This window comes from Crinia signifera, chromosome 3, assembly GCF_055691185.1.
Source record: "Crinia signifera chromosome 3, ASM5569118v1, whole genome shotgun sequence".
In the NCBI taxonomy this organism is placed as follows: domain Eukaryota; kingdom Metazoa; phylum Chordata; class Amphibia; order Anura; family Myobatrachidae; genus Crinia; species Crinia signifera.
Genome location: NC_139219.1, coordinates 283,962,423 through 283,977,631, shown reverse-complemented (window position 1 = coordinate 283,977,631; position 15,209 = coordinate 283,962,423). Strand labels below are relative to the sequence as shown.

The 15,209-nt window shown below is 45.0% G+C and overlaps 1 protein-coding gene across 2 annotated transcripts in view; it reads left to right on the top strand.

Annotated features, from left to right (window-relative positions):
* Positions 1–14,988, top strand: part of RASA2 (RAS p21 protein activator 2) — a 155,624-nt gene extending 140,636 nt beyond the window's left edge. For both annotated transcript variants that reach the window (XM_083178322.1, XM_083178321.1), the window contains exons 19-24: positions 2,746–2,852; positions 4,943–5,025; positions 5,193–5,401; positions 6,072–6,175; positions 10,489–10,669; positions 12,241–14,988. In XM_083178322.1, coding sequence (XP_083034448.1) covers positions 2,746–2,852; positions 4,943–5,025; positions 5,193–5,401; positions 6,072–6,175; positions 10,489–10,669; positions 12,241–12,271 — 715 coding nt within the window. In that variant the 3' untranslated portion in view covers positions 12,272–14,988. The remainder of the gene's footprint in view (positions 1–2,745; positions 2,853–4,942; positions 5,026–5,192; positions 5,402–6,071; positions 6,176–10,488; positions 10,670–12,240) is intronic.
* Positions 14,989–15,209: the final 221 nt, after the last annotated feature.

Here is a 15,209-nt window from a genome sequence, read left to right as displayed (position 1 = left end):
CCCTCTTGAAGGACCCGACCCGCTTGTCCACATTATTCCACTCTTTTATCAATATATCCTTGACAACTTTATGGACCGGAAAGCATCTGCCTTTCCTTGATCTGTCCTCGAATAATGTATCCAATTCTGTTTTAACTGGCTGCTTATAATTCAAGGTTTTATACAGGTTCTTTAGTACCACTTCCACCAAACCTAGATCAAACAGACGCTCGTCTTCAACCACTTCTCCAGACTCGGCCGTGGAGCCACCTGAGCCGTCATCAGACCCGGCCACTACTGACCCACAGTCATCGTCTAAATCCAAACTGGTCTGAGACCTAGACCTCTTATTGCTAGTGTACTCTTTCTTAGAAACAAAATTTTTCTCCATCCATTCTCTAAGCTCTGAGATCTGATTAGACACTGAAGAAGCTTCTTTCTTTTGAAGACAATTTTTACACAATACATTCTCTCCCGTAAATGACTTGTCACACTCCGGGCAAATCTTATCCAACTTCTTTTTAGCTGTCTTCTTTTTGGTAACTACAGACACACTAAAACAAAAAGAAAGATAGACTAACTAATTTCCACCTCAGCATAAGTAAATAACCAGTCCTCACTGAGGACTTACCTGGGCAGCGGTATATCCACATTAGGAGCGGCTTCCTCCATATTGCAGAGCTGTGTAACATCCACGTTTAGCAGATAAAATGCAGCAGCGCCTGTTACACCGGCCAGGCGCTATATATACCGGTACTTCCGGTACTGTGGAACGCACGCGACCTGCGATGGAACGCAGGCCACGTGCTGACGCGCCGAATGCGCGTCACTTCCTCCCCGTCGTCCATTGCCATACAGGACGCAGAGTAAGGCAGCGCTGGATACTTCCTGTATCCTGGAACGCACGCGGTCTGCCTATGAGCCGCAGACCGCGCGCCGGAAGCACGCGTCACTTCCCCCCCCGGCGTCTGCTGTCCAAACAGCTAGAAACAGATGCCAGGCACAGTGACCACGCTGGATGCCGCTGAGCCCGCCATGCCGCCTCTTAAGTGCTCCGGACTCACCGCACATGCCCTGGCCACCGCACCTTCAGGCTCCATCTAGTGAGTCCCACAGGATCATCCTGTGAAAGTTTTCCTTTAGGGTTATAGGCACCGCCAACCCATCAGTGAGCACTGATCCATGCCGCCGGCCCTGGATCACATATATAGGGTAAGGCACCGCCACCCCTCGCTGCCAGGCTTTCCTAATACCCTGACTCTAAGCTAACTACCTGTTCACAGATAGAGGAGACAGGAAAAAGACTATGGTTTAAGGGGAGGTGCTCAGTTATATAGCATGAGGAAGAGGAGGAGTCGGATCCTAGGGAGAAAAAACTACCTGTCTAATTGGGAGAGAGAGGGGGATAAACCCAATGTAATGGCTGCCATGAAGTATGAAGGAGAAAGTTAATTATACATTAGTGCCCATTTTATAGAACATAAATGTAGTGTCTCTGTTTGTTCACCCACCTCACTGCCTGGAACACTGGATCTGATGCTGAATAACATGGACCTATTGTAGAGAAGATAAGGGAGTGCTATGCTTTTCATTTATCCTTCTACAGTACCTCCAATATGATAGGCCAGGTTACAGTGATCTCACCAGCCAGAGACGCATATATTGTTAAAAGTTTTTCTTTCCTTCAGCCTATGCAGGTTTGGAGGTGACTTGTGAACGGCACTTATATATTTTTAGCAATTGGTATTCAGAAAACCGAGAAAATCGTGCAAAGACTTCTGTTTGACGTTTAGGGGGTATGCAATGTGCTGCCGCTATTTCCGATGTGGGAAATAGCGGCGGCTCCCTATTCAGTGCTGTCTTTAGCGACAGCATTGATGCGGGATCACGGCAGAACGGGCCACACCCCCTTTGCGCCGAGCGGCAGGCGAGACATTGCCCCCTTTGCGCCGAGCGGCAGGTGAGACATTGAATCCTGCCTGGCATTCTGCGGTCGATCAGACAGCAAACAAGCCAGGATCACGGATGTCAGCGGGGATCGACAGCCGTGATCCCAGATTGCATACTCCCCTAGGTCTCTGCCTATTAAACCTCTGTTACATACAGCAATTTTGCAGGTTGCAGGAAAATTGGAATAAAACCACCATTATTACAAATAATAGACACTTATGCCTGGTACACACCAGAACGACCCGCACACGATACACTTCCTGAGCGGGTCGTCAGTGTCTCGTCCGACCCGCTGACAATCACGCGGAGCGTACGACCCGCTCACGATGTGTATGGTCATTTTCAGATCCTACCTGCTGCAGGTAGGATCTGAATAACGACCGACCCGCGGGGCCGCGCATCCGATTGGGATCGGATCAGAACAGGACAGAAAAGGGCCCAATCAACATCCAATTGGTCGGAATTGGATCTAGATTGATGGGATCAGACCCTCGTCGTCCTGGTGTGTACCCAGCATTACAGTCTCCCCATAGTATTTTGTCTACAGCATTCTCCATCCCTACTCTCTGTAATTCATTATCTCATGCTTTTTTAAAACACACTTTTTGGCAGCATGACCGACCACAGATGTATGCCTAGACATGTAATGCAATCCTGTTACAGTTGGTGCTAGGTTGAGGTCTGAGGAATAGGAGTGGGGGGACAGGGGGGCAGGTCCTTAGTAAAACATTGACAAATGTGGTCAATCTAGAGATAGCAGAATTATTGCTGCCACATTGAGTTGTACATCAATCTGTTTCTCCCCTTTTCCAAAAGAGAGATGTATAAACGGGCACAGGGCCGAAACCGAATTGGGAAGAAGAATTTTAAGAAACGCTGGTTTTCTCTAACGAGTCGCGAATTTACATACCAGAAACAAAAAGGTACATGTTATCCACAGTTTGGACATGCCTGTTCTAGACATAACACATAATCACAGTGCTGGATTTTATTCATTGCATCCAGTATTGAAGTATTGCAGTGAAATCACTAAGTCACGTTTTGTAACTCGATTAAAACGAAAAAAAATGAATTAATTTAGACAATTAGTCAGTTGTCATATGAATTATAGCTCAAAATAAAGCAGTAATTGGTATTAATCCATAAATAGTATAAAGTCTTATTGCCAGTGAAGAATATTATGCAGAATCACTTAGGCCGGGGTAGATGCACGAAGCAGTGATAAGGGAGGAGAAGTGATAAAGTGGCTGGTACAATCAGCGCATGACTGTCCTTTTTTAAACCCAGCCTGTTACTTAACAGTCATGAACTGATTGGCCGGTGATCAAGTACCAGGCACTTTATCACTTCTCCTCCCTTATCACTGCTTCATACATCTACCCCTTAGGGCCAGATGTATCAAGCATCATAATGTGATAAAAATGGAGATTGATAAACAGCCAGCCAATCAGCTCCTAACTGCCATGTTACGTGCTGGGTTTAAATAAAATGAGAGGTAGGTGCTGATTGGTTGGTTGTTCTCACTCCCCATTTTATCACTGTTTGAAGCTTGATACATCTGGCCCTTATTCAAAACGTGACTTAGTCATTTCACAGCAATACTTCAATACTGAATGCCATTAATATAATCCAGCACTATGATTATGTGTTATGTCTATAATCTAAAACCTGTATATCAATCATTTATTTGTCCAATCATTTTTTTTCATTTGTTATTCGAGGTACCTGTGATTCTGTCCATGTGAATGTCTTCCTGTTTGATAGTCTCTGTACCTAGCAGTACTGTAATGTGGCGTACATACGGTTCGATTTGGTCTATTTTTCTATTCCATTTTGCTTATGTTAGCAAAATCGAATCAAAATCGAATGCTTTTAGCCGCATTCGATCGCGATGCACGTTCCCGCGGCATTGAAGTTTAATAGAAAAATAGACTGTGCAGGCAAGACTATATAGTACAGATCTTGGTACTTATGTAGTATCTGGGCGCCCGATTTTTTGATTGTATGCCTTAAGTTAAGGCATACAATCAGATGCGATGCGAAATCGCATCCCATCGCATGCGACCATTGGATGCAATGCGATGCGATGACCTGATTTTTCCATAGGAATCAATGTTAAAATGGACTGAGTCCATTTTAACATGGAATTCAATGGGAAAAAGGGGTCCTTTTCATACCCCTACTATCCAAGTGGGCATGGAGTTGGATATAAACCTGTGGCGAGCGTAGCGAGCCACCGAGCCCGAAGCGTGGCGAGCGAACGGTATTCTGTGTCCCCTCGCGGGGCTCGCTATGCTCGCCACGCTTCGGGCTCGCTACACTCGCCACAGGTTTATATCCAACTCCATGCCCACTTGGATAGTAGGGGTATGAAAAGGACCCCTTTTTCCCATTGAATTCCATGTTAAAATGGACTCAGTCCATTTTAACATTGATTCCTATGGAAAAATCGGGTCATCGCATCGCATCCGATGGTCGCATGCGATGTGCCCGATCCGACCCGATTTCTAAATCGGGCGCCCAGATACTACATAAGTACCCAGATCTGTACTATATAGTCTAAATTGAATGTGTACAAGGCACTGTGCGATTTGATCAAGTTAGGATTTGAATACAGAGTAAATCGCACCGTGTGTATACTACTTACAGATGGAGCCATGGCGATCCGCCAACCACCGGAAAGGGGACGTGCGCGCACGAGACGCTCGCGGGTTCCCTTCCGACGGACCTCACAGTCCCCCCCGCCTTCCAAAAACTGTCCCAGTCAGAGTGCCATTCTGGCTAGCCCCGATGCTGGCTGAGTGGCGCTCCATCTGTACGTCTTTGTCCCTGTATTGTAGTTTATCTTCTTCCTCTCAGACCTACTTGTCTTTCCCTTTTCACCTTGTTATCTGACCTACAGTCTGTGGCAATATGTTGTGTTGCTGCGAGAGATGGCGCCTCGGCACAGTGGCTGAACATCTGCATTATATTGATGACCTAGGTATCGTAGTAATCTGGTTATCTTTAACAGATAAAGATCCAATGTTCCGCCTTGCCATTAAAAGTATCCTGGCTGTTGAGAAGCTGGATGAAAGTGCCTTTAGCAAGAACAATGTAAGTAATTTATCCTCCCCATATCAGTATTACTAGATTGCATTTCATATCCGCCTATTATAATGCATGATTGAACAGCACGGTAGTCTTACTACTTCGCCATCTGCCTTCTGTCGTTGGAAAGTCCGTGACCGCTCTACTGTAATCCTTCCTTTGTTGTTTCACAGATGTTCCAGGTGATTTATGGTGAGAAGCCCCTGTACATCCAGGCCAGCAACTGTGTGGAAGCCAGTGAATGGATAGAGGTGCTGAGTAGAGTAAGCAGACGCAATCATAGAAGACTCAGCAGATATCATCCCTCTGCTTTCTTAAATGGCGCCTGGCTCTGCTGCAAGGCGTCCCCTGAAAGCTCCGAAGGCTGCAGCCCTTGCACGGTGTTAGTATTAAATATTGATGTGTCTACGGGTTTTAGTAGCTTTTATTTTGTCTAAGCATAATACAAATGACCAGGCAAACTCTGAATACGCTCATAGGATCGGGCGGGCTGCTGGGAGCTTCACAGCGGGCGGGCGGGCGGCTAGGAACTGCACAGCGGACATGCGACTGGGAGCAACACAGCGGGCGTGTGGCCAGGCGACCGAGTTCAGAACAGTGTGCTGTAGCGGCATGGTGGTGGCCATGCTGTGCAGCGTGACGTGATGTCAGGGGTCATGCTGCGCAGCCTGGCCGCCGCCATACCTTGCTCTAGTGGATGGGGGAATTTACTTTTTAAATCGGTGATTATGCGCAATCTTTATTAATTAGTCACCAAAGGGGAGGACATGTTTGCTTATCCTATTAAGGAATTGAGCACAGAAGATATATACATGACCTGTTTTGGAAGGTGGCATTTTTCCTTTATACGCCTTTTTAAAGATTTATATTGCACAATATAATGCTTAGTTCACTCTGGTCTGGAACTTGGAGTTGGATGATGTGAAAGCTTCTGGCTTCCATCACGTCGTTGATGGCACCGTATCAGTGTCCAGCAGCTGTGTGTCAGAGTGTTCTGTGCTTGGGTACAATGCCTTCCCCTGAACTAAGTGCCTGTCGTGTCTTCACTACAGAGATGTTCCAGCTGACGTGGCGATAGATATAGACGGAGACCGCGAGTGTGAGAAGATCTATTCCCTCTTCAGCATAAGCATGCCAAAGCTGCAGAAGATGGAAGGTAAACATGTTCACAAAAATAACCTCTGCCCCTCTCCCCTGCAGGCTACAACTGACCTACACCCCACATACGTACATTGTACATTTTGACTGGTAGTTGCAGAAATCTGGCACTGCTTGATTAGTACTTAGCTTGCAATTCCACTCCTGTCTCCTTTAGTTCAGTGCACATATATTCGTTAAAATCTTAGTATGTGAAGAAGTTGAGAAAACCCCTTGCTAGGCTGGATATAGTTGGAGAAGAGGGCCTCCGTCTGAACATTATTCATCTCACTGCTGAGCCATGATTTTGGCTTTCTCTACACCTTCCTTGGCTTCGGGACAAGTCAAAGCCCCTGCATCCTTTTGATTATTTCCCATTTTTTTTTATTTTTGGGGCAAGCGGTGGGAACAAGAGCCCCGGCACACAGGAGAGCGGCGCTTGCCTGCTCCATTTGCAGGAGTCCTGGTGTACAGGTAGAGCGGCAACTGCCCGCCTGCGGGAGCTCAAAGAGAAGGAGGAGCCCGGGGCTCCGCACTTCTTGCAGGAGTCCCAGCTCACAAGAGATTGGTGGCTGCCCTTGCAACTTGCAGGAGACCCGGAGAGCCAATGAGACGCGCCAGGGAATGGTAGACTTGGTGTTGACGGCTGGTGAGGAGGGGAGAGGGGAATATTCCTGGTACAACTCTTTCAAGCCCCTGCTTTCCATCCTATTCTCTCCCCTAACCCCCCCTTTCCTCCCCCTCTCTGACCTCCTATCTCACCACCCTTTTCCCTTTGCCCCACTACCCTTCCTCCCTCTAACTCTTCCCCTCCTCCTTTTCTCACCCCTCCCCCCTTTTCACTTTCTCCCCATTCCCTTTGTTTCTCTCCCCTGCTGTCTCCTTTTTTTTCTTTACCCCTTCTCTCTCTCTCTCTCTCTCTCCCCTGCTCCCCCTCTCGCCTCTTTTTCTCCCTGCCCCTTCTTTCTCTAAACCCTTTTTCACTCCTCATTTTCATCTCACTCTTTTTATATTCTCTGTCCTAGTCTTTCTTCTCTCTCTCTCTCTCTCTCTCTCTCTCTCTCTCTCTCTCTCTCTCTCTCTCTCTCTCTCTCTCTCTCTCCCCCTTTTCTTTCCCCACACTCACAGTTCCTCTCACTCCCTGTCTCTCTCCTACTCAGTCCCTGTCTCTCCCCCTTTCTCTCTCTGACACCCTCTCACTATCTGTCTCTGCTCCTTCTTTCCCTGACACCCCTTTTCACTCTACAGTAGGTCTCTCCCCCTTTCTCTCTTACACCCTCTCTCACTCCCTGGGGTATATTCAATGTGGCCAGTGAGGGGACTTGTATGGCGAGGATGGCTTGTTTTCAGTGAGGATTGCCCTATTCTATGTTCCGGAAAAATCCTCGCTGTCAGAGGACGGTGAGGATCTCCCCCGAATGACGAGGTTCACTGCTAATGCAGCGAGCCGCTACATATTTTGCAAGCCTCGTTATTTTGACAGCTGCATTCGCCATTTCTACCTCACTTTTTAGAATCAACAAGGTGGAAATGGCGAGTGGAAGGAGGGGGTGTTAAATACTGAGGGCGGGCTATGACGGTGAGCAATAGGCACTGCTCGCCATCATAGTGTGCCGAAACGACACTGTATATACCCCCCTGTCTCTCCCTGAGGCCCCCCTCTCTTTACAGTAGTGGTGGGGCCCACAAAATTCTAGTCACGCCCCTGATTCTAGTAAAGCTGTTTGTCCACATACCCTTTCTACTTTTCCTTTGAATGTGTGCTGCGAGTACCTGCTAACTCATTGCTGACCTGTCTGGCTGTTCATGTTGATGTCTTGTGGTTGTGACTGTTTACCGCTGCTATACATTTAAGCCACATGTTCTTCGGTACTGTGTTTATTACTGTGCTTTTCATTTGGGTGTTACTGTATGCGAGTTTGCCTTTTCAGGTCCTAACAGTATATTCCATTTCCTCAATAACACATTGTATTGTATAAATATTTTGCTCCTTTTTGTCTGCTACAGAAGGTGGGGGAACTTATTATAATAGAAATACACTATTGTTCATCCCCGCCAATCTCGTCTCCAGCTCTGCCTGCCCTGCTCACCCTTGCAACTCTACTCTGGCTTCTGCTGGTTCTTTATTTCCAGACGACGGCCCTATGACGGAGGTAGCAGTCAATATTATAGACGCCCTAAAATCCCTGCATTTATATGGGGTCATTTTTCATCCGTCCAATCAATTTTCTCACCACAGTGTTCTATAGGAAAAAGTCTGCATAGACTCCGCTTTTACTTTTGTGAATAAAGGATTAAAGGTGATTTTGTGTGCTGATACATATATGTAGATGGGGGCACTCACACTCCACCTTCCCAATCAATGTATACAGTACAAGGAGATAGGTTAAGGATAGATATCGGAGAATAAATGAAACAAGACTTCCCTTATCTTATATAGTCATCGCCCCACATGCGCTTCCGTTTAAAATTATGCGTTCAGGAATCATAGAACAGAGATGAACCAGATATGGTATAATGGGGCAGATGTATTAAGCCTTCACAAGAGATAAAGGGGTGGATTTATTACGGTGCGCTGAGGGGTATGTGCGCTATCCTCCTGCGCTATAGCAGGGGATAGCGCTTCCCATTATTTATGAAACCCGTTTGACGGGTGGAATAGCGGCGGCGGTGCGGGGGCGCAGGCATAGCGCTTGTACATTTTTCTGTACAGGGCGCTTATGCGTTACCTTATGTAAGAATCTTCTTTATGTCCGCGGTGATGCAGTCTGCGCCCTCCAGACTTCGCCACTTTTTTCCGGCGCTGCGGGGCTCTCCTGCTCTCTTTTTCGCCGTTTGCTTGTCTCCGGCGTCTGCAAATTCAAACTGCGCATGCGCCGGGTACACAGCATCCCCGGCGAACATTACCCGGCGCATGCGCAGTTTGAATTTGCAGACGCCGGAGATCAGCAAGCGGAAAACTGCGCATGTGCCGGATACACAACGCGAGACCAAGGTATCCGGTGCATGCGCAGAAGACACCGCCGGCCGGAGGTTCCCCCTTCGTTATGGGAGGAGGCGTATCACCACAGGTCAGTGATAACGCACTCCCATAACGTGCGCACACATATTCGTAAATAAGGGCATTAAACAGGTACGCTTCACTGCGCAAAAGTGGAGAAAAATACCTGCGCCCTTAACGAACATTAGCCTCACAATGATAAATCCACCCCAATGAGAGATAAACGTCCAGCCAATCAGCTCTTTACTGACTTTTTTCAAACACAGCCTGTACCATGGCAGTTAGCAGGTGATTGGCTGGATGTTTACCTCTCTTTATCACCCTGGCATTTATCTCTTGTTAAGGCTTAATACATCTGTCCATTATGTCTAAAATATATAGGAAATGTATTACATATAACAATATGTTAAAATATTTTAATTAAAATTTGCTCAGGTGCAGGTGGCAGTTTACCAGATGTTTGTCGATTCAAGTGCCTGTAAGATAGTCTTTATGGTATTGCCTGGGTTTCTCCGGACAAAACACCAGGCCTCCAGGTCTCCCAAAATTACACCAGCACTGGAAAAACTTCTCTGCAATAATGCACACTCCAGACTTTCGCTGCAACGGGTATCGGGAGACTTGTCTCCCTTCCTCAGGCAGTATACTGTGCACTGATTCTATTTAAAGAACTCTTCTCCTAATTATTTCCGGGTCAAGGGTTCACATCTAACAGAGATTACTTAAACATATTTCTCACTTCTAAAACACATAAAACATCCAATCTTATTAAAATATACTCTGCAGATGTCCACCTATTAAAAGTGCATTTTGCCGAGGTGGGGGGTGGGGTTGGCAGCTTTGTGTGGTATTACTGGGGGTGGTGGTTTTGGCAGCATTGTGTGGTATTACAGGTGGTGGTGGGGTCTGCAGCATTGTGTGGTATTACTGTTGGTGGGGTCTGCAGGATTATGTGAAATTACTGGGGCTGGCAGTGTCGGCAGCATTGTGTGGGAACACTGGGGTGGTGGTGGTGTTGGTAGTGTCCATAGCATTGTGTGGAATTACTGGGGGGATGGGTGTCGGAAACATTGTTCGGAATTACTGGGGGCGGGATGTCGGTTATCTGTTGATTTAAAAAAAAAAAAAAGTGATGGTTTGCCTTTTAAAAAGGTTGAAAATTACTGATATATGAGATAAGAGTCACGGGACCTAGAACTGAACTGATTCCCCTTGTTTTTATAAGGGTCACTGGCCTGTCAAGCTGCCAATATATACACTGCGGAGGGATTTCTTTTTGTTAGGCATTGAAATCCAGGTGTTTTTGAATAAATGATCCATTTTTCTTCCAGAGGCCTGTGGGAGTATGTCTGTCTACCAGGGCCCACAGGAGCACAGTGAATACCACTTCACCATAGAAGATTCTGTGAAAACATTCAAAACCCTCCAGCAGATCAAAACCATTATTGGGAGTCTGAACGAAACTCATGAGAAATACAAAAAAGGCTCCACCAGTGCAAAATATGGCAGCCAGTGAGTATATGGCTGTCACAGTCTCTGCAATGTGGATGTTATTAGAATGTATTAAATAAGAGATAACTATTGAAAAATCTATATGTAGAGTTAACTGGATATGCAACACTTGTGCGATGGAGTCGGAATCTGTACACAAAACACAACACAACAGAACAAAAGTCGGTGGTGATGCATTGTATACTGATTCAGACTCAGTCGCACACAGATTGTTTCACATAATCATATTGTTCGCATTGTGAATAAAGGTCCATACACACTGGGGGACTATGCCCAGTGTGAATGGACAGCGATGATCGCATTCATCACTGGGGGGAAAGCTGCTCAGTGCATACACACTGAGCGGCTTTCCTCCGGCCAAGCACCGACGGAGTGAGTGGAGCGCTATGCAAAGCCGTGCTGAAAGCCGCTCATCTGCTGGTATTACCAGCAGATGAGCGGCTTTCCCCGCAATGTTGCGGGAGTGCGCAGCAGCGCTCATCGCTTGCCTATACACACACCTTAAGATGCACATTCGAAAGAAAAAGACTCTGTGCCCAAGATGAGTCACAGGGGACCTGGCATGCTGAAAAGGGACGTTTGGTACAACTATAGGAACAGTGTATGAGGACACATCTGTATATAGGCCAGGCATGTCCAAACTATGGCCTTCCAGCTGTTGTGAATCTACAAGTCCCATCATGCTTTGCAACAGTTTTGCTATTAGGGAATGCTAAATCCATGGCAAGGCATGCTGGGATGTGTAGTTTCACAATAGCTGGAGGGCCATAGTTTGGAAATGCCTGATATAGGCCCTTATTCAGATCTGATCACAGTATTTTTATTTACAGTTTCTTATATAGCACAACAGATTCAGTACAAATTTGTTCTCAAAATGGGAAAAAACATGTGCACTGCAGGTGGGCCAGATGTAACATGTGCAGAGAGAGTTACATTTGGGTGGGGTGTGTTGAAACTGAAATCTGAATTGCAGTGTAAAAATAAAGCAGCCAGTATTTACTCTGCACAGAAAATAAATAAGGCACCTAAATCTAACTCTCTCTATACATGTTACATCTGCCCCATCTGCAGTGCACATGGTTTTGCCCATTGTGAGAACAAATTTGTTCTGCGATCAGATCTGAATAAGGGACTAGTCTGGCTTCTTTAATATAAGCAGTAAACAGCATGGCAAAAATATATTTTAACCATGAATGCAATACCATATAAATACAGATGTATTATAATTTAATGCCACAAACCTGAAATAATCGGGCAATGATTGGAGATGAGCCAAATGCCTGCTCAGCTGCAAAGTATCACGTGAGGTACACAGCGTTCTTATGGGAAAATTCCGAGCGTCTTATCTGCAGCGTTCTTCTCATACTGATGAGTTACCAATACATAGTGGAGGTCAGTGTAAATGTGACCTGCTCGTTAGCTGCCTGCTCATCCTCTGTATATACATCTCTAGCCCTGAGCTAAGCGTAGGGATCCGGATTGCAGTGGTGCATGGGCTCGGTCCCCCACCTCCATAAATGATTTAGTAAACGCAAACTGCTATAAATGTATTTTCTGTTATTTCCTTGCAGAGAGAATCCAATTGTGGGCAAAGGCTCTTAGCAGTGCCAGAATATGGGAAACTGGAAGAAAGTCATGCCAACGGACCATTCTCCATCACAGCCAGGGCCTGGAGACCCTGCAGCCACTTGGCAGGAACTACTCCTGCAATACAAGTTTAAACGACAATAATATCCTGGTTACAAGTAGCTGGGAAACGTGAGAAAATAGGAATGGCATCTTTTCTCAGCCAGAGAAAATGGTTTATTCTGGCCTCTGACATTGACACTGCAGGCAGTGCTTGGCATAGGACAGATGCTACCTATGTTGTTTCTCCCACACATACCCTGGAGTTCTGTATTTTCAGCCAGGCTGCAGAGACTTGTGGGGACACACCACTCAAAAGACTGGGTTGTCGAAGAGTGGTCAGAGCTGTACTGTATGCGGGATCCCAGCTGAACCACACGGCGTGATCTTGTGACCCAGCTGAGAAGTACATTTGCCAGTGTTACAAGACTTGGTACAGTGATTGTTGAGAAACCCTGCCTCAACCCACAAGTATCGCTTGTCCCCGAACTAGACACACCAGGCAGTTCAGGACTATCTTCTTTAAACGGTACAAATGGATTTTTTAATGTTATTTATTTTTTTTTTCTTCCTTTTGCTAATCCGCTTTTCATTTTCTTCCCAAGCGCGTCTTTTCCACTAAAATGTTTATGGATGGGACCAATATAATTGTACAATCCAGGTGGCACACACTTTTTTCCCCATATTTGTAAGACCTCAAATACTTACTGTTATATGGACTGAATATGTGAATGTTTTCTACACCAATTTTTTTTTAATAGATTTCCTTCAAAACCCCAAAATACACATGGAATGAATTTTGTGCTGCTGACCTACGGTAATGGTCAACCATGATGTTCACAAGTACCTCTTAAATAGTGCAGCTCTTAATCATTTGGTGTCACTCTTATATTCGAATTCTCGGATGTGTCCGACAAATCAATCAGGTGGAACTTTACTAGCGGAGCAATCTTATTTAGCTGGGTATGTCAAATGCGTTTAAATTGCATTAAAGTAATGTGCAACAAAATAATGGCAAAGCTATCCATTGCGTAAGGTGAGAAGCTGCCGTTAATACTTGTCATTTCTGTGTTACATTAATGTTATCACATCCCAGACTTATTTAGGCACAGGAATTCTAGTCTGTGTGCCCAAGCCAGATATGACACTGAAATAGGTCTTCAGTCTAAAGAACTTCTCTGTGGTCATTGAAACGTCTCCTTGATTGGTTAAGGCAAAGGTATTCGGAATCAGAAATGATACCGGAATCTGATCATCCATCCCGTAAGGTCACACGTGCTCTTTTCATTTAGTGATAACACTGGATGAACTACTGGAACAAGGCTATAGCACATACAGAGCTACATTCTTGGTTCATCTAGCACCCACTCTGAATGCTTTGTACTTTTGCTGTGTGTGTGTGTGTGTGTGTGTGTGTGTGTGTGTGTGTGTGTGTGTGTGTATGTATGTGTATATGTATGTCTGTGTGTGTGTGTGTGTGTGTGTATATGTATGTATGTGTGTGTGTATGTATGTATATATATATATATATATATATATATATATATATATATATATATATTTTCGTGCCAACGTCTGTTAGAGATATTTAAGACATCCGCTATAAATGCCATCTGAATGCCATATATGAATTTTTTTTTTTAAAAGGGGAAAAAACTATTTTATTTCCTGTATAAGTTACAGGTCATTATTATCACTAAAAAATGCTTGCTTGACAATTTTCACACCTTTGTTGACACTCACTTGGCATTCAAAGGGTTAAGTATGGGCAGGTTATGTCGCCTCCCCACTCAGTGCATTATTGATGCCCGGAAAAGCGGATCTGTGTTCAAGCCTTAAGTGTCACCTGTGATCTCCACTAAGTACTAATGCAAAGATCAGTAATTGTATAGTGCGATCATGTCTGGCTGCAGTGATGCTTTACGCTTTCATGAATCACCGCTCCCTAGAGTAGCCGCATTTTTTTTTCACGGCACACATAATCCAAATGTTTCTGGTCCTGAACGATGACCAACTGCACCCAGTTTGGCAAACACCAGTCTAGCTTATAACCAGGACTAGTACCCCTATGATAAGTGCATTAGTATATCCATGGTCCTGGGGTGATTAGTTATTGCTAAGACTCTGGAATCTATTAATAATGCCTGTGCCACCCGATTATGCCTTCAGTGCAGTCAGCAGTTTCCTGTGTGTAGGTTGCACGGTTTGACCACTGACTGCACTGGTGTTCTACCACAGCTTCTGGCCTTCCACCTATCACATAGCACACATAGACTATCCGTTCCGGTCTCAGCTGCATTTTTCCCTTTGGTGGGTACTGATGATGCTCTGCGCCCGCACCGTTCATCTATACGATAGGAATAGCTTTGTTAGTACAGCCACTTACCTTACAGCTCTGAGCACTTTAGTAATCTGTTATGTCCAGATTACATGTGTCATTTTGTTTGTTTTTTTTCTTTTTAATATAAGATGCATAATGTATCAAGTTCTTTTCTTCGTTAAGATCAGTTCCATGATCAATGCTGTAATTTCTTTATCGATAGAAGAAAAATGACATTGGCATAAAAAAGTTTTATGATATGTTTAGAAGACCAAAGATGATTTATAAATTTCTCTGTATATATTTGTTTGCTTTCAATGTGTAAAATAATTCGCTTTTGCTTTGTCAGTATTAAAACACAGGTACTGCCTTACCCTGCTTTATGTCATAGCTGTCCTTTACGAAATCCATACCTGGTAGCTTACCTGACAGCACAGAGCTTTATTTAACTGTTACTAAGCAAAATGTATGTGCACGTTTCAGAAACGGAGATAAAGCGAATATCCATAACCTTCATTAAGGTGATATTATGGCTGATATGTAGGGTTTCTTCTTAAAGCAGTGGCCCCATATCCCAGCAAAGCCAATCCCAAT